Source organism: Macaca nemestrina, chromosome 6 (genome assembly GCF_043159975.1).
Source record: "Macaca nemestrina isolate mMacNem1 chromosome 6, mMacNem.hap1, whole genome shotgun sequence".
Lineage (NCBI taxonomy): Eukaryota > Metazoa > Chordata > Mammalia > Primates > Cercopithecidae > Macaca > Macaca nemestrina.
Window position 1 is genome coordinate 16,973,894 of NC_092130.1, and position 23,598 is coordinate 16,997,491.

At 37.6% G+C, this 23,598-nt stretch overlaps 2 protein-coding genes and 1 long non-coding RNA gene across 4 annotated transcripts in view; 2 read left to right on the top strand and 1 right to left on the bottom strand.

Annotated features, from left to right (window-relative positions):
- The first annotated feature begins 149 nt into the window (after positions 1-149).
- LOC105480815 (NudC domain containing 2) lies at positions 150-8,441 on the top strand. 2 transcript variants are annotated; one of them, XM_011739987.3, is made up of 4 exons: positions 150-599; positions 2,832-2,880; positions 3,375-3,526; positions 6,423-8,441. In XM_011739987.3, the coding sequence occupies exons 1-4, from the start codon at positions 411-413 to the stop codon at positions 6,504-6,506; spliced, it is 474 nt and encodes a 157-aa protein (XP_011738289.2). In that variant the 5' UTR covers positions 150-410; the 3' UTR covers positions 6,507-8,441. The 2 variants fall into 2 exon arrangements, with proteins under 2 accessions (XP_011738289.2, XP_070954206.1); XM_071098105.1 differs by lacking the exon at positions 150-599 and adding an exon at positions 657-1,449.
- A 6,700-nt stretch (positions 8,442-15,141) lies between these two features.
- LOC105480812 (cyclin G1) lies at positions 15,142-22,391 on the bottom strand. The gene is made up of 8 exons (XM_071098106.1): positions 22,002-22,391; positions 20,312-20,575; positions 18,507-18,760; positions 17,876-17,954; positions 17,698-17,796; positions 17,348-17,472; positions 17,278-17,298; positions 15,142-16,489 (listed from the first exon to the last, which is right to left on the bottom strand). Exons 2-8 carry the CDS (start codon positions 20,573-20,575, stop codon positions 16,423-16,425), a joined length of 909 nt encoding a protein of 302 aa, XP_070954207.1. The 5' UTR covers positions 22,002-22,391; the 3' UTR covers positions 15,142-16,422.
- Positions 22,391-23,598, top strand: part of LOC105480811 (uncharacterized) — a 103,750-nt gene continuing 102,542 nt past the window's right edge. The window contains exon 1 of the long non-coding RNA XR_986598.2: positions 22,391-22,624. This is a non-coding gene — a long non-coding RNA (uncharacterized lncRNA). The remainder of the gene's footprint in view (positions 22,625-23,598) is intronic.

Here is a 23,598-nt window from a genome sequence, read left to right on the forward strand (position 1 = left end):
TTACTGTTCCCCGCCCCACCCACCTACCCAGTCATTCCCGGCGTTACTCAATTGTAACCTACGCACCACTAGCATTTGCGCAAGCGCACTTCACTACGGAGGCGTTTGAAAGCGCATGTTGGCGTCACCTAGGTGACTGTGTAGTAAGTTCCGGCTTCACTGGTTCCAGTTCTGTCCCATTGTTCGTTGCATGTGAACTTTTCTGGGTTTCAGTTCTTTCATCCGGGTTCTGCTGGTGCCGTAAATGGCCATTCAAAAGGGAAAACGAACAGGAACACCGAGACGCCAGCTTGCGTTCCTGCGCATGTGCAGTGACCCGAGCAGAGTGGCCGAGGCGTAGCCTGAGCGTGGGATTCCGCGCGTGCGCTCGGCTCCGCCTGGTGCGGCTACGGCCGGGAAGCCAGTGGACTATGTCGGCCCCGTTTGAGGAGCGGAGTGGGGTGGTTCCGTGCGGGACCCCGTGGGGCCAGTGGTACCAGACCCTGGAGGAGGTGTTCATTGAAGTTCAGGTGCCTCCAGGCACGCGCGCCCAGGATATCCAGTGCGGCCTGCAGAGCCGGCATGTGGCGCTGTCGGTGGGCGGCCGCGAGATCCTCAAGGTAGCAGCAGCTCGGGGCTTGTGTTCAGTTTCCTCTTCCCAGCCGCCCCCTAAAAGTTCATGGTTTCCCTGAACGACTGTTGGGTGTCCTCACGGCTCCCGTGGCTGGCAGAAAGAGAAAGAGGATAACACTGACCAGGTTTGGGTCTGGTCAGAGCCCGCCTCCTCAGGGCAGATGCTGAGTTGTGGAAATTTGAGGAGCCCATTTTCCTATTTAGTTTTCAAACCAAGCCAGACTGCTGCTTCTGCTTCTCTGAAGGGCTTCAGCTGGGAACAGATTAACTAGGTTGCTAAAGGAACAAATATTTCTTCCGTGCACTGAAGACGGGAAGGTGGCAGGAAGGCAACGAGACAGATAACATCCCTGCAGTGGAGCGTAATTAATAAACAGATAAATATAGGAAAGGACAACAAAGAAAATAGGGATAGAATAACGGGCAGAGAATTTAGAGATGATGTCAGGTGATTAGTTTTGTCATTAAAAGTTTAAAAATCCTGCATGTTTATGGAGTGGTCAAGCACGTGGTGAAGAGGTGTGTGCAGAAAATAAGCAGTACCCCTTTTATTTCTTTTCACCAATACTCGTTGGATCTGGACTCGCTTTTTCTTTGTTAAGCGTATAGTTAAATGAACAGGTTGAAATTAGATTTTGTTCTCAGATTACATGCCCAGGATGTTTGATGGCAGTGTAATGTGAAGGGAGACGACTTGTTTCCTAGTTTTGTAAACTTGGGCAAGAGATTGTTCAGTGTCTGTATACCTTCCTTATCCACAAGATACGGTAGTTATGGTACCCTTCTCATAGGATTGTTTTGGTATTCATGTGTATGAAGAGCTTGGAGTATTCACTGGTATGTAATAAGTTCATTCTATATGTTAGCTATTATATATATTACAGTATATGGAGGTGCTTTGAGTGCCTCAAGATTCCTGTGAAAGACATTAATTTATGTCAGCTTGGATCTCTGTGACTTTTCTGAATTGTACAATTCATAGTTTCCTCAACAATGGTTTTAGATTACGATTTAAATTTAGTAAATCCAGTAACTTTCGGAATTTAGCAGTAACTCGGGGATTTTTGATGTACATATAGACCAATGGGAGTTTTTTTTTTTCCACTAATTTTGACATATTTGAAAATGTGGGCTTTTTCTAGTGACACTTTAATTTCACTTTCTATAACTTAAATTTGGCAGCAAATTAAAATGGATTTGAGCTTATGCATTCTCTCTCTTTTTTAAAAAATATACTTATTTATTTATAGAGTCAGGGTCCCTGTCTCCCGTGCTGGAGTGCAGGGCTGAGATTGTAGCTCACAGCAGATTCGAACCCTTGGGGTCAAGCAATCCACATTGGCCTCCAAAGTGCTGGGATTACAGGCCTGAGCCACCGGACCTGGTGCCGTCTCTTTTAAATTTATATTTTGTTTATTTATTTATTTTTTTTAAAAAAACATGAGTTTGTGAACAGTCACAAGTGATCTTTCAAATCTGGAATACATAAAGTTTTTTTAAATGCCAATTGCCCAACAAAAAGATTAAAATGTTTTTAAAAGTTTACGTTAAAAACAACATTTTGCTGGGTGCAGTAGCTCATGCCTGTAATCCTGGCACTTTGGGAGGCCTAGGCGGGTGGACCACGAGGTCAGGAGTTCGAGACCAGCCTGGCTAACATGGTGAAACCCCATCTCTACTAAAAATACAAAAATTAGCCCGTCGTGGTGGCGGGCGCCTGCAGTCCTAGCTACTCGGGAGGCTGAGGCAGGAGAATAGCTTGAACCCTGGAGGTGGAGGTTGCAGTGAGCCAGATCGCGCCACTGCACTCCAGCCTGGGTGACAGAGCGAAACTCTGTCTCAAAAAAAAAGACAACATTTTTTAGTTTTAGCAGGAGATCCCTTCTTGTGGTTAATTTTAATTGGTAGAATTAAAGCATTTCAGATACTAATTTCACATTTGGCTAGTGGTCAGCATTATTGTATCTTCTAAAAATTAAGGAGCCCTGATCTTTCTTTAGAGAGCTCTGTGTTCTTTGCCATAGTAAATATCCCTTGCAGTGTAAACTAGTTTCCATTTTACCTGCTGGAAGAAAATTTAGGGTTGCGCACCTATAAATGTCATGGTGAAGTGGTGGTATAAGATGTGGATTAGGTAGGAAAGTAGATAAATCTTAATCATGAAAACTTTATACAAATTAAATTCTGTATTTTTAGCATCTTGTATGTTTATTTTTCAGGGCAAACTCTTTGATTCTACAATAGCTGATGAGGGAACATGGACTTTGGGTAAGGGTAATTACTAGAATTCATCAAATCTTTTTTTAAAATTAATTTTGTCTTGTTATCTATTCCCCTTTTGTATTAGGTCTTTTTTGTCTTTGCAGCTTTGAAAGATAAAGCAATAGAAATGTGTTGAAAACCGTTGTATGTCAAAATTACCTACTGGGGGGAGAAAAGATTACTTAGTGGTTTTTGAAAATATAAAATTTAATGAAGAACTTCTTGAGACCAGCCTGGCCAACATGGTGAAAGCCCGTTTCTACTAAAAATACAGAAGTTAGCCGGTCATGGTGGCGCATGCCTGTAATCCCAGCTACTAGGGAGACTGAGGCAGGAGAATCACTTGAACCCTGGGGTGGGGGCGAAGGTTGCAGTGAGCCGAGATCGCGCCACTGCACTCCAGCCTGGGCGACAGAGTGAGACTGTCTCAAAAAAAAAAAAAAAAAAAAAACCCAACTTGATGAAGAACTCTAATTTCTTTGTGTGTGTGTTTTTTTTAGAGGATAGAAAAATGGTTCGTATTGTTCTCACAAAGACAAAGAGAGATGCAGCAAATTGTTGGACTTCTCTACTAGAATCTGAATATGCAGCGGATCCTTGGGTGCAAGACCAAATGCAGAGAAAGCTTACATTAGAGAGATTCCAAAAAGAAGTAAGTCAGATGAAGTGTATGAGTATGTGTAATTAAATATATAAAAATCATTGAATAAATACTATTTGAAATTGAAACTCAGATGTCATTATGAAGAGTTACAAACATTTTCTAGAAGAATTTTTTAAGTGAATGGTTAGAATAATGGCCTTGTATGGATTTGATTTTTCAGAAGATTTTCTTGAGAGGAATTTATTTGTATTGCTGTGATTTGTGAGTTTAAGCTTACTTTTATGTACATCAGTAATGCATGAATAAACTCTTACTATAGTTGAATCAATATAGACTTACATAGTGTAAAAGTGAAAGGCCCCTTCACCACCATTCTTCCATCTATCTCATTTTCATCTTATATGTTGGCTGTTTGTTTTGTTTTTTAGCATAAATGGAGGGTCACACTGTGTGTATTATTCTCCTTGTTGCTTTTTTATTTAATAATATGCCGCGGGTCTCTTTCTGTACTAGTACATAGGTATAAAACTCATTCTTTTTAACTGCTTCAGAGTATTCTGTAGTTTGGATGTGTTATCATGATTTAGCTGTTTGCCTTTGATATGATTTAGATTTCTTCATTTTTCTCTATTTTAAACAAAGCTGTGCTTTCATCTCTGTGAAACTACTCAAGTGTTCTAAGATATCTTTAAGATAAATATCTGGGAGACGAATTACTAGATCGTAGCACTTGATAATGTACGTCTTTATGATAATGATTTCCAAATGTATATCTCAAGCCTAGACTTTTTTTCTGAATTTAGGACCTGCATACCCAGTTGCCTATTCAACATCTCCACCTGGCTATCTAATGTATATTAAGCTCACCATGTCCAAGTTGAACACCCTAACAATCCTTCTATATTTGTTTTTACCCGTAGCCTTCTCATCTCAGTTGATGAAAACTAGTAGTTCAGGTCAAAAAAAAATTTGGGACTCATCTTTGATTCTTACATCATTCTCATACTCTATCCAATGTATTAAGAAATCTTGTTGATGCTACCTTCCAAATATATTTAGAATTTGACCACTTCTCACCACCAGCTCTACTACCATTCAGATCTGGACCACCTCTAATGTCTTGCCCGGATTACTCTAATAACGTTCTAATTGGTCTTCTCACTTTTACTCTTGCCATAGTCTTCCCAAAATAGCAGTTTTTTGTTTTGTTTTGTTTTTTGTTTTGTTTTGAGATGGAGTCTTGCTCTGTCGCCCAGGCTGGAGTGCAGTGGTGCAATCTCTGCTCACTGCAGGCTCTGCTTCCTGGGTTCCCGCCATTCTCCTACCTCAGCCTCATGTATAGCTGGGACTGTAGGCTCCCGCCACCACGCATGGCTAATTTTTTTGTATTTTTAGTAAAGATGGGGTTTCACTGTGTTGGCCATGATGGTCTCAATCTCCTGATCTCGTGATCCGCCCACCTCAGCCTCCCAAAATGCTGGGCTTACAGGCATGATCCACCGTGCCTGGCCAGTTGGAGCAGTTCTTTTAAAATCCAAGTCATATCATACCACTTCTCAAACTCTGCAAGTCATTTCTTTATCTCTTACAAGGCCATATCTGTTCAGTTATTCCATTGTCTCCTTGACTACCTCCTTCCCTACTGCTATCCCTCTTACTGATTCTGCTTTTGCCATACTGGCCTGTTTGCTGTTCCTTAAAGAACATGTCAGCCCATCCCTTTGCTATCGTTCTGACTGCAATGCTCTTCTTCCACAGTTTGGCTTTTATGTTTTCATATCATTGCTCAATGAAGCATACTTTGATCATCCCATTTAAATATTATCATTTTATTTCCCTTATCCTGTTTTTTCTATTATCACTTACCAACTTTTAACACTAGATCAGGGGTTGGCAAACTACAGCCTTTGTGCCAAATTTGGCCCACTACCTGTTTTATAGCTTTTCTAGAACACATATATGCTCATTTGTTTGTATATTGTCTTTCAGATAGTTGAGTATTTGTGTTAGAGACCATGTGGCCTGCAAAACCTGAAATATTTACTACCTAGTTCTTTAAAAAGCGTGCCAGCCCCTGTACTGGTTGATTTATGGTTTGTCTTCTCCTGCTAGAATAAGTTCCGCTAGAGCAGGAATTTTTGTTTTTTTTCACTCTTGAATTCTACATACCTCTAATGGTCTTCCAAACAGTAGGAGCTCAACAAATGTTTGTTGGATAAATGAAATAGCCCACCAAAAAGACTAAGGCCTGACATACTACTTTACAGTATTGTTGTGAGGGTTAAATATCTTACATATATATAGCTCTTAGAGATTTGTGTGGCACGTAGAAAGCTCTCAAAAAATGCTAGCTATAGGCCGGGTGCCGTGGCTCACGCCTGTAATCCCAGCACTTTGGGAGGCAGAGGCAGGTGGATCACCTGAGGTTGGAAATTCAAGACCAGCCTGACCAACATGGAGAAACTCCGTCTCTACTAAAAATATAAAATTAGCTGGGTGTGGTGGTGCATGCCTGTAATCCCAGCTACTCGGGAGGCTGAGGCAGGAGAATCTCTTGAACCCGGGAGGCGGAGGTTACGGTGAGCTGGGATTGCACCATTGCACTCCTGCCTGGGCAACAAGAGCAAAACTCCGTCTCAAAAAAATAAATAAATTAAAAAAATTAAAATGCTAGCTATTAAATCTATCTACGGACTTTTATTGAAGTATATGTTTCCCCATACACTTGCCAACATTGTAGTATACATATGATTTCTAAATATTTATAACTAGGAGAGTTGAAAAATGCCTCATAGTTTTAAATGTTATTTTGGTGACAACAGTGAAGTCTGTTATATTTTCATGTATTTATTGGTCATTTATATATCTTTTTTATCAATTGCCAGTTTGTACTTGTATTTTTCCTTTTAGGTTTTATTTCATTATATATTTTTATATCTTTTAGAATCCTGGTTTTGACTTCAGTGGAGCAGAAATCTCAGGAAACTACACTAAAGGTGGACCAGATTTCTCAAACCTTGAGAAATAACTGCTTTTTTTTCCTGAATTCTGTGGATCCTAGCAGATATTGCCAACTTAATCAGAGAAACAGATTATGTAATGGAAGAAAAATGTGGATGCCTACAGTTAACAGATTGCAAAATATATTTTAAAATGGTTCTAAAAATTGCATTCAAACATGATTTACGTAGGAAATGTACTGTGGGAACTATTCTATGGATACATGGTAAAGTTGTTTTGGACTTGTTTTTGCTCAGCATGAAGTTTTATATGCTGCATTTTACTAATTCCATATTTAACCATATTTTTAATACAAAATAACATTAGAGTATAGATCATGTGAAATGAAGGGTGCCTTTGGGGAAAATTAACTTTTTCTTTTGATAAGTATGATATTCAATAAAGTTTTCTAAATAGGAATTGTGTACCCCTTTGTCTAAGTATAACAATTCACACAAAATTATAGTGCTGAAAACAATGTTAAGAAAGGAAAAAGTCCATAAATGTATTTTAAGTAATTAAGAGTTAATGAAAATTTCTTAATTAGAATATTATTACTTGAGGGATTACTTTATGTCAAGAAGTTTAAAAATAGTTAAAAGTCTAACAGTAGAAGTGGATTAACACAAAAGAGAAGTGTGAACATGGTAATTAAGTGAGTCCTTTGTGGCAGAAAGTGAAGGTCACTAATTGTATATCAGTGGCATTGTTTTGATCTTAAGTGATTTAGGCATATAGGTAGGAATTGTCTATAGACATTCAATGTCCTATTTATGTCCTTTTTATTTATTTTTTGCCCTTTTTAACTCTTGAAAAAAATTTAAATCTCATGCATAGAAAAGTTACAGATAATTCTTTTCTTTCTGAACCATTTGTGAATTAGTTGAAGACATGATTCCTCATTACTGATAACTGTTTGCTTCAAATTATCTTACATGACTAGAATGCAACCATTAAAATCAGGAAATTTATGTTAACACATTACCACCCTCTAATCCTCAGACCTTTACTTCATTCACATTGAACCGATTGTCCTAATAACGTCCTTATAGCAAGAGGATCCAGTCAGAATCATGCCTTCCATTTAAATGTCAGCTGTCTTTAGTTTACTTCATTCTGGAACAAGTTCTCATTTCGTTCCTTTTACAACTTAGTGCTTTTGACAATTATGGGCTAGTTTGGTAGAACATCCCTTATTTTGAGTTCTGATACTTCATGATTAGATTGAGGTTATTCATCTTTGGCAGGAATGTGATAGAAGTACATCTTGTCATAGTTTAATAATTTCAATTTGTCTCATTTCTGATGGTGTTTCTTAGATGACTGATTAAGGTAGTGTCTGCCAGACTTCTCCACTGTAGTTATTTTTATAATTATTTTTTGAGAAGATAGTTGCAAAATACTACCTTGTTTCTCATCAGACTTTAAATTTATCATATCTCTATAATCTCATTATTTTCTATTTTATTCAGTGGGTTAAAAACCTATTCTCATTACAGTGATGCTCAAAATTATTGTACATTTGGCTGGTAGAAGTCCATTTTGGGTGGCCTCTGTGTTCTTCTGACATGTTCCCATCATTATTCAATCAATTTGTTACTCTCTGGCATAAGATATACCAGGCTTCTCATGCTGTCCTTGACCTAACCCAAGAATCAGCCATTTTTCCGTAGAGCCTGGGTTCTCTTTAGTGGGTAATATTTAAAAGCCAAGATCTGTGCTAGTGTGCAATTGCTATTGGTGTATATATATAATGCATGTCTTTACATCTATATTTCTGTATCTGTGTATATTGAAAACCATGAGTTCACATGTAAATTCTAATTCCATGGTCTTCATTTTCATTTTTTCCCTTTCCATATTTATAACCCCTTTCAGTACCAGTGAGAAATCTGATTCCTATTTGATTCTCTATTTGTGTTTTTGTTTTTTCTTTTTTGAGTTGGAATTTTACTCTTGTCGCCCAGACTGGAGTGCAGTGGCGTGATCTCGGCTCACTGCAACCTCTGCCTCCTGGGTTCAAGCAATTCTCCTGCCTCAGTCTCCCAAGTAGCTGGGATTACAGGCATGAGCCACCACACCTGGCTAATTTTTAATTTTTTGTAGAGATGGGGTTTCTCCATGTTGGTCAGGCTGGTCTCAAACTGCCAACATCAGGTGATCCGCCCGCCTCGGCCTCCCAAATTGCTGGGATTACAGGTATGAGCCGCTGCGCCTGGCCTGATTCTCTATTGTAGGTCATCTCCCCACATGAATGTCTTCCTCACCCTGCTTAGGCTTCGCATCCTATGCTGAGCAGGGATATCCTCCTCCTCACCCTGCCTGGACCCTTAACACCTCACTCCAGGCCGTGGCAGTCCATTCACCCTATGATTCCTGTCTTGCTTATTTTAAGAATGAATTGTCGGGGAAGAGGCTATTTTTCTTTTAATTTTATTCTCTTTGACATTTAACAAAATTTTTTATTTTGAGTAAACAAAGTAAAATTAACATTTTTGGTGTATAGTTTGGTGAATTTTAAGTACGGATATGTGTAAACACCTCCACAATCAGAATATTGAAGCATTCAATCACCATAAGAACTCTTATGCTCTCTTTATAGTCACACCCTACTCCCAGCCCCTAAACCTTGGAAACCACTGATCTAATCCTTGTCTCCATATTTTTGTCTTCAAGCATGTCATAAATGGAATCATATGTAATTAAGAAAAACAGCTTAATTGTAACAACATACATTTCACCCATTTAAAGTGTATAATTCAGTAGCTTTTAGTATATACACAGATAAATGCAACCATTCCAATAATCAATTTCAGAGTGTTCTCATCATCTCAGATAGAAACCTCGTATAGTTTAGCTTTTATCCTCCCGTCATCCCCCGTCATCCACCACTTTTCATCTCATGGATTTCCCTGTTCTGGACATTTCATGTACATGGAATCGTAGTATGTGGTCTTTGGTTACTGGCTTCTTTCACTTAACATGTCTTAAGAGGTTCATCTATATTCTAGCATGTATCAGCACATTCATTAGTATGTCTGAATAATACTTCATTGTATGGCTGTATCACTTTGTTTATACATTTGTAAGTTGGACATTTTGGGTAATTCCACCTTTTGGCTGTCCTGACTAAAGCTGCTATAAACGTGTACAAGTTTTTATGTGCATATGTGTTTTCATTTCTTACCTAGGAGTAGAATTTGTAGGTTATATGATAACTATGTTAATCATTTGAGGAGCTGTCATTGTTTCCCAAAGCAGCTACATCTTTTTACTTTCCCACCAGCAGTGTACACAGGTTCCAATTTCTCTGCATCTTTGCCAACACTTGTTTACTTGACATTTTGATTTTAGTCATTCTAGTAGATATGAAATGGTATATCTATGTAGTTTTGGTTTGCTATTCTCTGATGACTATGTTGAGCGTTCTTTCTTGTGCTTATTGGCTATTTGGGTATCTTCCTTAAAGCAGTGTTTATTCAAATTCTTTACCCATTTTTTGGTTGTTGTCTTATTGAGTAGTAAGGGTCTTTATATATTCTGGGTACAAGTCCCTTATTGGGTATATGATTTGTAATTTCTCCTCCTTTTACTTTGTTGATAGTGTCTTTTGAAGCACAGACTTAATTTTGATGAAGTCTTATCCATCATGCCGTTGGTGGATCACGTTTTTGGTGTCATGTCTAGGAACCTTAACCCCAGGTCATGAAGAATTTTTCTTTTTCTTTTCTTTTTTTTTTTTTGAGACAGACTCTCGCTGTCACCCAGGCTGGAGTGCAGTGGCACAATCTCCACTCACTGCAACCTCTGCCTGCTGGGTTCAAGTGATTCTTGTGCCTCAGCCTCCCAAGTATCTGGGACTACAGGTGTGCCCACCACTCTCAGCCCTTTTTTTTTTTTTTTTTTTTTTTTTGTATTTTTAGTAGAGATGGGATTTCACCATATAGGCTAGGTTGGTCTTGAACTCCTGACCTCAAGTGATCTGCCCACCTCGGCCTCCAGAGTGCTGGGATTACAGGCATGAGCCACCGTGCCCAGCCTATGGATTTTTTCTTCTAAAAGTCTTATAATTTTAAGTTCTACATTTAGATCTGTGATCCATTTTAGGTTAATTTTTATATAAGCTGTGAAATTTAGGTTTATGTTTTGGCATGTGGATGTTCAGTTGTTTTAAAATCATCTGTTGAAAAATTGTCTATTTTCCATTGAGTTGTCATTTCACCTTTGTCAAAAATCAATTGCTATTTATGTGAGTCTAGTTTTGGACTTTATTCCATTGATCTATGTGTTTATCCTTTCATAAATACCACATTGCCTTGATTATCATAGCTTTATAGTAAGTCTTAAAACTGGGCACCATAATTCCTTCAACTTTATTCTTTTTCAAAATTGTTTTGACTAATTTAGTTTCTTTGCCTTTCATATGAAGTTTAGAATTAGCTACTCTGTATCTACAAAAAATCCTACTGGGGTTTTGAATGCAATTTTGTCTTCCAATCCATGAACATGAGGTATCTATTTAGGACCTCTTTGATTTCAGTTATCAGCATTTTATGTCATTTTTCAGCCTATATTCCACAGTGTTCATTTTGGGGGAACGATTGTTAAATTGTATTATTTTGGAAACATGGGTTTCCAATTGCACATTGCTAGTATATACAAATGTGTTTGATTTTTGTTTGTTGACCTTGTATCCTGTGACGTTGCTAAACTTTATTAGTTTTGGAAGTTATTTTGTTGTTAACTTGTTAAGTTTTCTACATAAACTACGAATAGGAACAGTTTTATCCTTTTAATTCTGTGGGCCTTTGATATTTTTTGCCCGATTGCAGTGGCCAGAACAATACAGTAGAGAGAAAGTGGCCATCCCAGTCTTGTTCTGGATCTTAGGATTTTGAAAGCATTGTCTTTGACCATTATGTATGCAAGCTGTAGGCCTTTCGTAAATTCCCTTTTGTCATGTTGAGCAAGTTCCCATCTATTAATTTGTTGTTAGCAGAGTTTCATGAGTGGATATTGAATTTTCTATGCTCTTTCTGTATCAGTTTGGTCATTTTTTTTTTCTTTAGACTGGTAAAATCATGGATTTTATTGATTGATTTCAGAATTTTGAAACAGCTTATATTTCCTCCCAACCCCAAACTTGGTCATGGTACATTATTCAGCTTATGTATCTAGATTCTTATTTTTTGAGGATTTTTATGTCTGTGTTCATTTTGGATATTGTGCAATTTTTTTTTTCCTTGTATTATCTTTATCTTGGTATGGTATCATGTTAATTCTGGTCTGGTAAAATGAATTGAAAAGTGATTATTCTTTTTGGAAGAGATTTGTAGAATTTGTGTTAAGTCTTCTTTAAATGTTTTATGAATTTGCTAGTAAGGTTTTAAACAATAGTTCAATTTTTAAAAATAGAGAATTTATTGAAGTTTACTTTAGTTAAGTTTTGGTACTGTGCCTTTCAAGGAATTGGTTCATCTAATCCTATGTGCATAGAGTTGTTCATGGTATTTTGTGTTGTTCTAATGAGGATCTATACTGTTATCTTTTCTTTGATTCCTAAGATTGGCAGCTTCTCTCTTTTTGTCAATCTTGCCAGAGGTTTATCAATTTTACTACTTTTTTCAAAAATTAGTTTTTGTTTTGATTGTTCTCTATTAACTTGTTTACAATTGCATTGATTTTCTGCTTCGTTTTTTTTTTTTCTTCCTTCTGCTTGCTTTAGGTTTAGTTTGGACTTTTTTTCTTTTTTAAAATAGACTGGTCTCACTTCATCACCCAGGCTGGAGTAGTGTTATGATCATAGCTCACTGCAGCCTCAAACTCGTAGGGTCATGATCCTCCTCCCTCAGCCTTCTGAATGGCTGGAACTATAGTGGTGTGCCACCACACCCAGTTAGAGTTTCCTAGTTTCTTAAAGTGGGAGCTTAGAGTATTAATTCAAGACCTTTTTCTTGTTTAGTAAAAAGCAGTCGATTGTTATAAATTGCAGCACCAGCATGGCTGTATTCCAAGCACAATGATATTTTCATTTATTTAAACATATTTTTTGAGACTTCTCTGTAGAATCATGAATTATTTAGAAGTGTGTTGTTTAATTTCCAAGTGTTTGGAGATTTTCTTGCTGTTACTGATTTCTATATTATGGTCAAAAAACATACTTTGTATGATTTCATCTCTTTTAAATTTGTTAAGGTTTAAGACCCATGATGTGGTTTATCTTGGTAAGTGTTACATGTGTACTTGAAAAGAATGCTTATTCTGTTGTTTTACGTGGAAGGGTTTTATGTCAATTAAATCTAGCTGGTTATTAGGATTATTCCATTTTTCTACATCTTTGCTAATTCTGTATTAATTCTATAGACTACTGAGAGAGGAATGTTTAAGTCTCCAACAGTAAATGAAAATTTGTTCAGTCCTCCTTTTAATGCTACCAATTTTTGCTGCTTTTTTTTTTTTTTTTTTTTTTTGAGTCTTACCTTGTCACTCAGGCTGGAGCATAGTGGCTCTGTCATGCTTTGCTGCAGCCTCAAACTCCTGGGCTCAGACAGTCTTCCCACCTCAGGCTCCCCAGTACCTAGGACTACAGATGTTCATCACTATGTCCAGCTAATTTTTACTTTTTTTTTTGGAGAGATAGGGTCTCCCTAAGTTAAGCAGGCTGGTCTTTAACTCTTGGCCTCAAGCAATCCTCCCACCTTGGTTTCCCAAAGCATTGGAATTACAGGCATGAATGAGCCTCTGCACCTGGTCTCTTCATGTATTTTTAAGATCTGATAATACGTGCTTACTTTTAGCACTGTCTTGGTGAATTTTATCATTACATAATGTCCCTAATTATCCTTGGCAATTTTGGTTGTTCCTAACTCTACTTTGATGAATATAAAAGTGGCTTTTTTATTTATTTTTTGAGACAAGAGCCTTACTCTGTTGCCCAGGTTGGAGTGCAGTGGTGTGATCTTGTCTCACTGCAACATCTGCCTCACAGGTTCAAGCAATTCTTCTGCCTCAGCCTCCAGAGTAACTGGGACTACAGGTGTGTGCCACCTAACCTAGCTGCTTTTTGTATTTTTAGTAGAGATGGGGTTTCACCATGTTGGCCAGGTTGGTCTCGAACTCCTGGCCTCAAGTGATCCGTCCACCTCAGCCTCCCAAAGTGCTGGGATTACAAGCATGAGCCACTGCACTTGGCCTTAAAAATTGGCTTATCTTTTAATTCATCTTATTTGACTCATGTTTACTGTTTTTTGGTTTCTGAAAAAAAGGTTTAATAAATAATAACATATTTTATCAAAGTTATTCTATTAGTATAGAGAAATTCTGAGTGTTATTATTCTATGATCATGATGACAGCACAGAAGTTAATGTGGCCAGAATATAGTTTTGATTAAAAATTATACAAGCAATTTCACTTGAGTCTAATTAATCTTCTATTTTGAGAGGTAATGTACAGAGTGGTTAAGAGCACAGCCTCTGAAGTTAGAACTGCCTGGCTTTGAATCCTACCTCCAAGTACCAGGTATAGACCAGGGGCAAATTATTAGTGTCTGTCTCTCTATTTCATTTGCAAATTGGGATAACCTCATTCAGTTGAGAGGATTTTAATGAGATGATTCATAGTACCAGACAGTAAAAATTAACACTGCCAGCCACAAATGTTAAATCGAAAATATATGTTTTTAGATAGGATGTCTCATAATTGTTACGTACAAGGTTCAGATACCTTTTTAAAAAATACTATGAAAAATTATTAAATAAGTCTAAGGCAAGTCAGTTATAAAAGGAGGCTTTTATGAACAATTTTTCTTTCATCAGTAACTCCTTGTAGTGTCGACTTTACAGGATGTGAGTTTGAACATGAACAGTTCAAAATCATATTAATTGCTTCAATTAGAATAATAATTACAGTTGATCCAAGCAGGCTAACATAACACATGGTGGTTACCTGGCATTAGCAACCATGCTGCTGAAATGCTGTTTAATTAGGTAAGAGGGCTTGCACAAAACTTCAAGTGGGCTGAAACTAAGAATAAATATGTATTAAGGATAGCATCCATAGCAGTGATGAATCTGAGTGATAAACAGGATTAATAATGCATAAACACCAACTTTTAATGCACATTAAACAATTATTTGTCATCATTCTGTGTCTATTAAAAAAACATTAGAGGCTAGGCACAGTGGCTTATGCCTGTAACATCAGCACTTTGGGAGAACAAGGTGGGCAGATCACTTGAGCCCAAGAGTTTGAGTTGGAGATCAGCCTGGGTAACACAGTGACAACACTGTCTCTACAGAAAAAAAAAAAAAAAAAAAAAAAAATTAGCTGAGTGCGGTGGCAAGTGCCTGTAATCATAGCTATTTTGGAAGCTAAGGTGGGAGGATCTCCTGAGCCTGGGCTGCTGAGGCTGCAATGAGCTGAGATCACGCCACTGCAATCCAGCCTGCGTGAGAAGAGTGACCCTGTCTCAGAAAAAAAAAAAGTAAAGTGTCAGCTAATAATCATATTATTAATAGGGATTTTATTGTTTCTGGTACTATGCATCTAAATTTAGCACTCAATTTAAATATACTGAGTAGAGATAGCTTTTTATAATGTTCTGTTACCATACTGCTAAAACAGTTAATTAAATCAGAGGAGAAAAAAGCCACCCAGCAAAGGATTGAATTTCAGTAACTTTATTGAAAGGTATATCCCTTAGTACTAAAACATAATGGTAGTTGGTTAGTTTACCTCTGCCAACTCAAAATTAACAATGATGTATTCAAAATACTGAAATTTATCAGCCTTTTGAGAAAACTGAAAAGTTACCCATAAAACATGGTTTACAAAAGTTAAGAATAAGATATACGTGGTTCTTTGGTTTTTCATTGTGTATTGATCCATAACGTGATGTCAAATTGGTTACAGCCATTCTGGATAGACTCAGGCTATACATTGCACTAACTGTTTACAACACTTTAACACAGTCCTTCTTACACTCACTAACTGACATGGAGAATCCTAAACACTACCTCAGCAGCTTCATTCATAGTTATGAAGATGTCTACTTGCTTTTCTTAAGACTTTTTTTGCACAGTAAGGGCATCAGTGGAAGTATATTCTCTTTTTATAAAACTGCCATCACTTCTAACTGAAAAAAGTCTTTAGTAAAAAAACTTCTGGAGTGTTGAATCTAGCCTGAACTTACCTTAGTGTGGGAAAGCAAGTTTTCGAAGTGGTAATTTATTTTGAGTTACTAATACAATAGAAACTGATTTTCTTGATGGGATTCAGTTTGCGACAGTAGGATCTGTATAAAAGTTTTTTATTGTAGATACAAATGTCACCTGTTTTCTAGAAAAAAATATTAAAAGATAACTTAATGAATATGCCAAACTTTATAGGTCTGTATTTTTCTTTATATAAAATGCCCTCAAATTTAAATGTAATTCCCATATAGCAATAAAGTCCACATCTCTAGATTATCTATTACTTGCATTATGGGATGTGTTTATACTGCCTAGAATGTTAACCCTTAGTATGCCTTAAAAGTGCATTTGTGAAATGTTCCTTTTGACATAAACCTCATAACTTAAAATTTAATATTTAAATTAAGTAGGAGTAGGGTTAGAATAATGAGAGTGATTGAAGCTGTGGGAAGACTGATAGTTGATAGTATTAGTGTGACTCCTCCAATACCATTTTCAATACTACCTAAATATATTGATCCAATATCTAAAGTTAGATCAATGATAGAAATGAAGATTCACAGTTTACCTTCTCAGGCTTGTCATTAGCATTTCACATTTAGGTTTTTAGCTTTGATTTGAATGCTTCACAGATGAATTCAAAGCTAAACAAATTCTACTACAGCGTAATATTAGGCAGTTTTCCCAAGTCTGAGACCATCATGCTTATCTTGTGATGTTTTGAGGCTTCATAGCTTAAATCCATTGTAATATTATGGAATCCATAGAACAAGGTTGTGGAGAAAGGCTTCAGCGAAGTTTTTTGGTGCTGTAATAATCCTATTTAAATAAAGAAAACAAAATCCAACTTAACAGAAGCCGGTCTGCCTAAACACTAAATATTAGATATGAAATGTTCATATCTAATATTCATAATCATATGTAGATGTATTAAATGTTAACATTTAGTTTAGAGTAAATCATCACTGAGTTAGGAAATTTAGATGGCAAGAATGTATATCACATATGCAGAAAGCAAGTTTACATTTTTTATGCATATAACTACTTTTTAGTAGTCCAGCTGCTATAGTAATGATAGGTTACTATAGTGTTGATACATTCTGACAGTTTCCAGATACCCAATGTAGAGACTATCTATCACATCCTACTTTTTCTTTTAAGTACAATATCCAAGTTCATATTGATTTTGCTTATAAGTGAACAGTCTCAAATTAGTTCATACATGGTTCAGACTTCTGGTGCTGTTGTCCTGCTCAGCTTATGTAATTTTAAATGAGTCAGAGTTTGGGTCTACATACAGCAAGATCATGTACAATTAAAAAAAAGCATGATTTTAGTGCTACAAGGAGGATGCTGTTCTCTAAGCTGAAAATTTAATGAAATGGCTAACGTATGTATCAGAGGTTGGATAATTCCTTACTCCTAAGGTGTTGTACCTTGTATATAGTAAAGGCCTTCAAATATTAGTTGACTAGATCAGTGATGTCATCTCCCCCTTTACTATTCCAACTCCATTTTGTTTATTTTGAAGATAATTACTCCTTTTCAGTTGAAAATTATGGCATTAGAAAATTTTCTGTATGAGAATAACAACAGACCAAATTTACCAGTTAAGGGACCATTTCAGGAATTGTTGGAAGGTGAGTTATTCTGTAGTAACTATGCTTCAGTTGCCGTGCAGTACGCCCAGAAACAATCCATTTCAACTTCTGAACATTTGGTTTGGAACACTTGTTTGATGAATATTCAGTTAAACACTTGGATACAAGCTCTTGCCAGAAGGTCAAATCTCTGCCATTTATCTGTACATAAATTAAAAAAATTATTTCTCAAAGTAAGTCCCACCTTATTTAACTACATTAATAAAAGGAATCCTATGAACATGTGTCTTTGCTCATTAAAAAAATTTAAGGATAGCTTCTTAAGTTTCAAATAAACATATGACATCTCATTTTACTTCAGGAGATAGAAGGGGTTTAGTTTCTTTTACAGCTGTTAATAGGATTTACGCTACGTCCTTGACATACCTTGGAATGTTTCTGAAGACATTCTACTCCTTCTGTTAACTCTATACACTTCTGTGCTTGGATCTCTAATGCAATGATAGACAATGCTAACACAGAAGGCTAAAAGAGATAAATTTAAAGTAAATGCCAAATATAAAAGCAGGTCACAAAATAGGCGTAATCTTTATAAAATATTTACCTTTGCTTTAGAAAATATGATCCTGCAATGACATGCCTTAAGTTGAGCTTCTAGTCTTTCAAAATTAATGCTATTTCTCCTTTAAAAAGAAAATGGTATTACCTTATTAGATAGTATTACATCTAGTCAAAAGATGTTTTTAGAAAAACACTGAAGTCAAGTTTTAAAGTGAAGCTTACGCACATTTATCATAGCAAGTGAACTATTTAAAGGAATTCCCCTTCCATCAGAGATACTAACTTCTTAAGGCACCACATGGGAGTTTTAAATGATTTGGGCCAAAAAATTAAAATGAACAGTACTATGCCACAGATATCAATATTTATTTTCTTTTAGCTTTAATAAATATTTCAACATCTACTGAAGGTCTTTTTTTCCATATTTGTGCTAAATGCTTTCTTACTAGTTTCTATAAAAGTCAAAATGTACTTTAATCCCAAGAATTAGCTTTAATGAAGCTATTGACAATGGAACATTTTCTCACTTATGATTGACATTAAAGTTCACGGAGCCACAGCTGTCATTTTACTTATTTTTATTAGAATTCTATGAGGATACTGATTTTATGCAATATCCATACAATACCATTCTGATTTCCAGATCTCTCTTGTTCAAAACAAAGGTCACTTACCTTTCAAGTGGCAAGTTCTCTTGAAGGAGTGAATAATACAGTTGCAGAAATTGAAAGGCAGTAGTAGCTTTGACTTTCCAACACACCTTCTCCAATACAATCTTTTCCATTCTCATCAAGTCTGAAACCGTAAACCTATATTGACTTATTCGGATCAAGTCAGTTGCCAATGGGACATTCCTTTCCTCTTCTATTGATTTTACAGCCAGATAGAAGCAGCTCAGTCCAACACACCCAAGGTGCTTGGGCTGTACCTAAAAAAACAAAAACAAAACCAGTAAGCCCATGACTCTACCTTATTTCAATTAAAACATAAAGGATAATCTAGAACTCAGACCCAACAGTTTGAAAATGTATATCTGAGGTTTATTTCTCAGCGGTGATGGACTTAACACAATCCACTCATACCTAAACTATAGCCTGTCAACACTATGGACCCCACTTAGAAGCAATTTTTGAGTAACTGGACTGAGTTTCCGTATGTTTGGCTCAGCATAGAAAAATTGTGTTTTTTTTTTAATCACTGTAGAAGTATAAGTAAACATTGTTCTAGTTTGTTCAAATAAGTTAACTAGTCAAAGATATATGAGGACTGAAATACTTTATGGCTTATTTACAAAATAAGCCATTTCTTTCCAGGATGTTGTATTTTTTCCAGGCTCTTGTCTTTGTGGGAACACATAAAACAGTTTTAAAATACTATGGCATATACTGTTTACTCTGCCTCTAAGGGTTCTATCCACTAGTAATCTTTATCATTTAATTTTCTGAATGTCTGCAGTAATGAGGCACAGTCAAAACTTTATCCAGTTGTTTACTTCCAGCTCACACGAAACTAAGCTGTTACCAGTATTAATATCTCTGTGCTCTCTCTCTTCTTGTAACCTCTTCAGCAGTACACTTATACCTCTTTAAAAGAATAAGGTAGTTACTTTTCTTACTATGACTTGTACATAAGAGCAATGATCTTATTCTCACATTAGACTGAATTATACCTGAGGGGACAGCTACATATTATTCATTTATGTAACATTTATAGATTCAAAGGTAGTAACTACACATGTGAAATGTCAAGAGGTTAATTAGTCTATTGAAGCAAATTTCTTGAATCTTCAACAAATATTGAAGTCCTTTCTTGTGATACACTGTATTAGATACCAAGGACTAAAATATGAGTTTCCTTCTAATTGCCACATATCTTTTTTTCTTCCAGTGACCATAGGTGTATGGGAAAGGGAGATGCATTTGTAACAGTTAAGCTCTGAAAGTGACATAGTCTTGTTTATCTAGTATAGAAAAATAGTTGCTCCTCCTTCAGATACACTCTCCTCCCCACTGCATGTACACTGAAGCTGGAAATGCCAAGCATAAGCAAGTCTTGACTAGGTCTAAGGCTATAACATTTACAATTTTATATATGGGTAGTGATTAAGAAGTATATTCTTAGCCACAATGTAGCCTCTAATAAATATCTGCCACTAATACATTTGTTTATATCTAAAAATAGTAAATAAATGGACAAATCCAACCTATCAAGAAGGGTTTTTTAAAAACAGCCAATTTTCTTACTAGGAAACTGCAATTAGTTACTTGATATTAGACTATTTTTCATTTCAGAATTTAAGTCTAATACCTGATGTACTCTTATGATAAGAAATCATATTAATGCTGTAGTAGACAAAATTAATGTTTTGGCTACGTGCTGAAAATAAAAAAGGTCAAGTTTGTGAGTATCAGCCAAAAGGTAACAATTCCATCTCCAAAACACACTGAGCAAAATTACAAAAGTGTAGCTTCAAACATACCTTCATTTTAGACAGGAATCTGTCCAGTAAATTCACAGCTAGAGAAAATGTCTCTGTGTCGAAGCCAAAGAACTGAGTTAGACTAAGAAGATCTTTTACTTCAAAGTCCCTTAGTCTTGCAGTCATTCTGAGGCCATTATCATGTGCAGACTCAATTAGTCTCAAGCCACAGACCTTTGGCTGACATCTAGACTCCTGTTCCAACAGGGCATTCAGCTGGTGTAGCAGTTTCTGAGAGTCAGTTGTTGTCAGTACCTCTATCATCTATATATAGAAAAAAAGACCAGAAAGGAGTGTAAGTAGTCCTTTCTGCTTTCCTTGGCCATCTTTGCACTGGGCCAAGAAATGATTTATAAGTCTCCCATCCCCCAATGCGGCTAGTGCATCTAAGTCATTGCAAAGTGCCATCTGTTATTTATTTCCCTTCTACAAGTTGGTCACATCCTAAATGTGTTTTTTTTTTTTTTTTTTTTTTTGGAGACGGAGTCTCGCTCTGTTGCCAGGCTGGAGTGCAGTGGCACGATCTTGGCTCACTGCAACCTCCGACTCCCCGGTTCAAGCAATTCTCCTGCCTCAGCCTCCCAAGTAGCTGGGATTACAGGGGTGCGCCACCACGCCCAGCTAATTTTTATATTTTTAGTAGAGATGGGGTTTCATCCTGTTGGCCAGGATGGTCTCGATCTCCTGGTCTCGTGATCCGCCCGCCTCCGCCTTCCAAAGTGCTGGGATTACAGGCGTGAGCCAGCGCGCCCGGCCGGAAACATGCTTTTTAGAAAGATAAAATGCAAATCTTCAAGAAATACTTGTTCAACTTATACCTTGTCAATAGATAACCACGAATAATCACCGTAAGGCAGGATACCGAAAGTGAAAAGCAGATGGTAGTTAAGTATTCTGCCACATTTTAACAACATGAACGGTTCAAGTTACTTAATTGTACTTAGTTCCTCATTTATAAAGTAGGGATAAGGTTTATGACCTACCTCACAGATTTGTGTGAGCTAAATGAAATCACGTAAAGAGCTTAGCACATATAGTAGGTGCCTAAAAAACACTGAACAATAATGAGCTTGAGCTTATTTCTAGATTTATAAAATGAGGGTAACAATATCTGTCGCTGAATGTGAAGAGACTGAACAAGATTCACCACTTATAGAGTATAGCACAGTTCTTGGCATACAATACTCAATATTAGTCAACTTTTATTGTTGTTAGGAAAGGAAACTTAAAAGGTGGCATTAAGAGCACGCACTGGGGCGGGGGGCGGTGGGTGTTGCTAACCTAGTCTGAAAGGTGAACCTGGGAATTCCATTGATTTAAGTGTGCATAACACAACCATGTCCCGGGCACAAGCTAAGCCCTAGATACACGGAAGGTCCCTCTCCACACCAACCTAAAAACAGGAAGGCGGAGATCTTCAGAGTTGGTCATGTGAGGAACCTCTAACTGCAGGGGTTCCATTCTTCCTCCCCTGGCTACTCCCTGGGACTGGGCCGGCAGACACTAAGGCACCCCAGGAGGCCGGATCCGGCTCCGCCCCTCCAGCCCCGGACTAGCCTGGGCTTGTGCTCACAGCAGCGGTAGAGTTAACTGCGGAAAAGGGCGCGGGCCAGACCTACTCCTCGCTCCACGTCCCCAACCCCGCTCCCCACCCGCACCTGGCGGTCAACCCCCGCGCAGTCCCACTCACCTTGACAGCGACTGCAGCTCCTCAGCGGTAACCACCCTCCCCGGGCCTGCTCCCCTCACCCCACGATATTAGATCCAAGAGGCCTACGAGGAGAGGTGACTCGTAGGCAAGAGGAGAGAGGCCCGGGGAGGGGGCGCTGTCCTGGGTGGAGGTCTCGGCAGCGCAGCCGAGACGACTTTGCCCTGATCAGGGTCAGCTCGGAGCCGAAGGGGCCGCGCCTGCCCTGCAGAGGAATATATTGGAGGGCGGGGCTTTCTCGCGAGAAGGGGGCATTTTCAACTCTGATTGGTGTAATTCTTTTGATGGATGGCCTCCGCTATCCGTAAAAGGCTGGGCCGTGGAGTGAGAAGCCCGGCCAATCAGCTCACACTTCCCGTTATCTGGCGTCAAATTCCCCGGCCCTCTTCCACGCCCCTACCTCTAAGCGTCTCTCATTGGAGAATTTAACAAAGTGTCTTCATTCAGTAGGGGGCCGAACTAAATACTCTATGCACCAACCCTTGCCCGGGTCAGGTCAATCGGCTGCCAGCCGGATTGGCCAGCGTATCATTCCAGAATGTACTGTTTGTTCTGTGGGGTTTAGGAGTTCTACAGTGGTTCTGCCCTATCGTTCTAAAAATACAGTGAGTAGTTAAAAAAAAAAAAAGTCAACCTTTGATTTTTTTCATTACAGATAAAGAGGTAGTGGAATTTATATAGTGCGGTGGTTTATCAACTTCCAGAGTGCCCTCTTCGTGAACTTTGAAAGTTAGTTGATTCTTGCCTTAGTTTGCTTTTTGTACAATTTATCAAATAATGGAGTTGGACTGTGTAATTTCTTGACCCTCTAGCAATTTTCTGAATTTGCTTTTAAAGCAAATTTAAAGAGAAAAGTTGGTACAATTTTTCAATTGCTTAAAATGAAAGGTGTGTGGCAGACTGTTATCAGGAATAATTGTGGTGAGTGTGAATCCCAGTCTACAGAACAGAATGTAAAGCAATATTACTCTTTTTATTTACTGTAAATAATTTAATCTCTATGAACCTCTCCTATGCCAGGTTAGTGGGAAAATAATTAGCCTGAACTCTTCTTAGACTCTCCTCACTCTCGCTCTCCCAGATCATCACAAGTGAGAAAAGCCCATTAGTAAAAGGGCCTGAAAAAGGGTGCACAAGGAGTCAGTTCTAAACTCTTATGAATTACACAGTAATTGGATGTCTCTGTTCTCATGGCCCCAGTTCAGTCTCTCTTACTTTGACAAAGTGAAAATCTGGAAGATTTGCTGTCACCTCTGCTGTTTGCCCTGCCATGTACTTACCTAAGGCAATGCCACAGAACAAAACTCTGGAAAGGGGGAAAAGGGGTGGGGAGGAAGGGGAAGGAAAAACAAAAGAAAACATTAATACCTCACAATAATACCTTAGCCACGTAATCAGGTCAGTTTAAAAAACTGGGACTCAAATGGGGAAGAGGCCTTTCTTCCTCTTGAAAATAAAAGCTTACCTAGTGAATATAAATTGGCAATTTATAACCTTTTAACAAATAATTTTATTTAAAAATACTTTTTGCTCTAACGTGTGAGTTTATAAATGTGATTTCTCCTTTTGCCTTTTAGTT

Excerpts from the sequence above, each read along its gene's own strand:
- LOC105480815 (XM_011739987.3), top strand. The coding sequence starts at position 411 with ATGTCGGCCCCGTTTGAGGAGCGGAGTGGGGTGGTTCCGTGCGGGACC. Across the intron at positions 600-2,831 it reads GCGGCCGCGAGATCCTCAAG|GGCAAACTCTTTGATTCTAC; the intron begins GTAGCAGCAGCT and ends TTTATTTTTCAG. Across the intron at positions 3,527-6,422 it reads TAGAGAGATTCCAAAAAGAA|AATCCTGGTTTTGACTTCAG; the intron begins GTAAGTCAGATG and ends TATATCTTTTAG.
- LOC105480812 (XM_071098106.1), bottom strand. The coding sequence starts at position 20,575 with ATGATAGAGGTACTGACAACAACTGACTCTCAGAAACTGCTACACCAG. Across the intron at positions 18,761-20,311 it reads GATTCCTGTCTAAAATGAAG|GTACAGCCCAAGCACCTTGG; the intron begins GTATGTTTGAAG and ends TTGTTTTTTTAG. Across the intron at positions 17,797-17,875 it reads TCATATTTTCTAAAGCAAAG|CCTTCTGTGTTAGCATTGTC; the intron begins GTAAATATTTTA and ends TATCTCTTTTAG.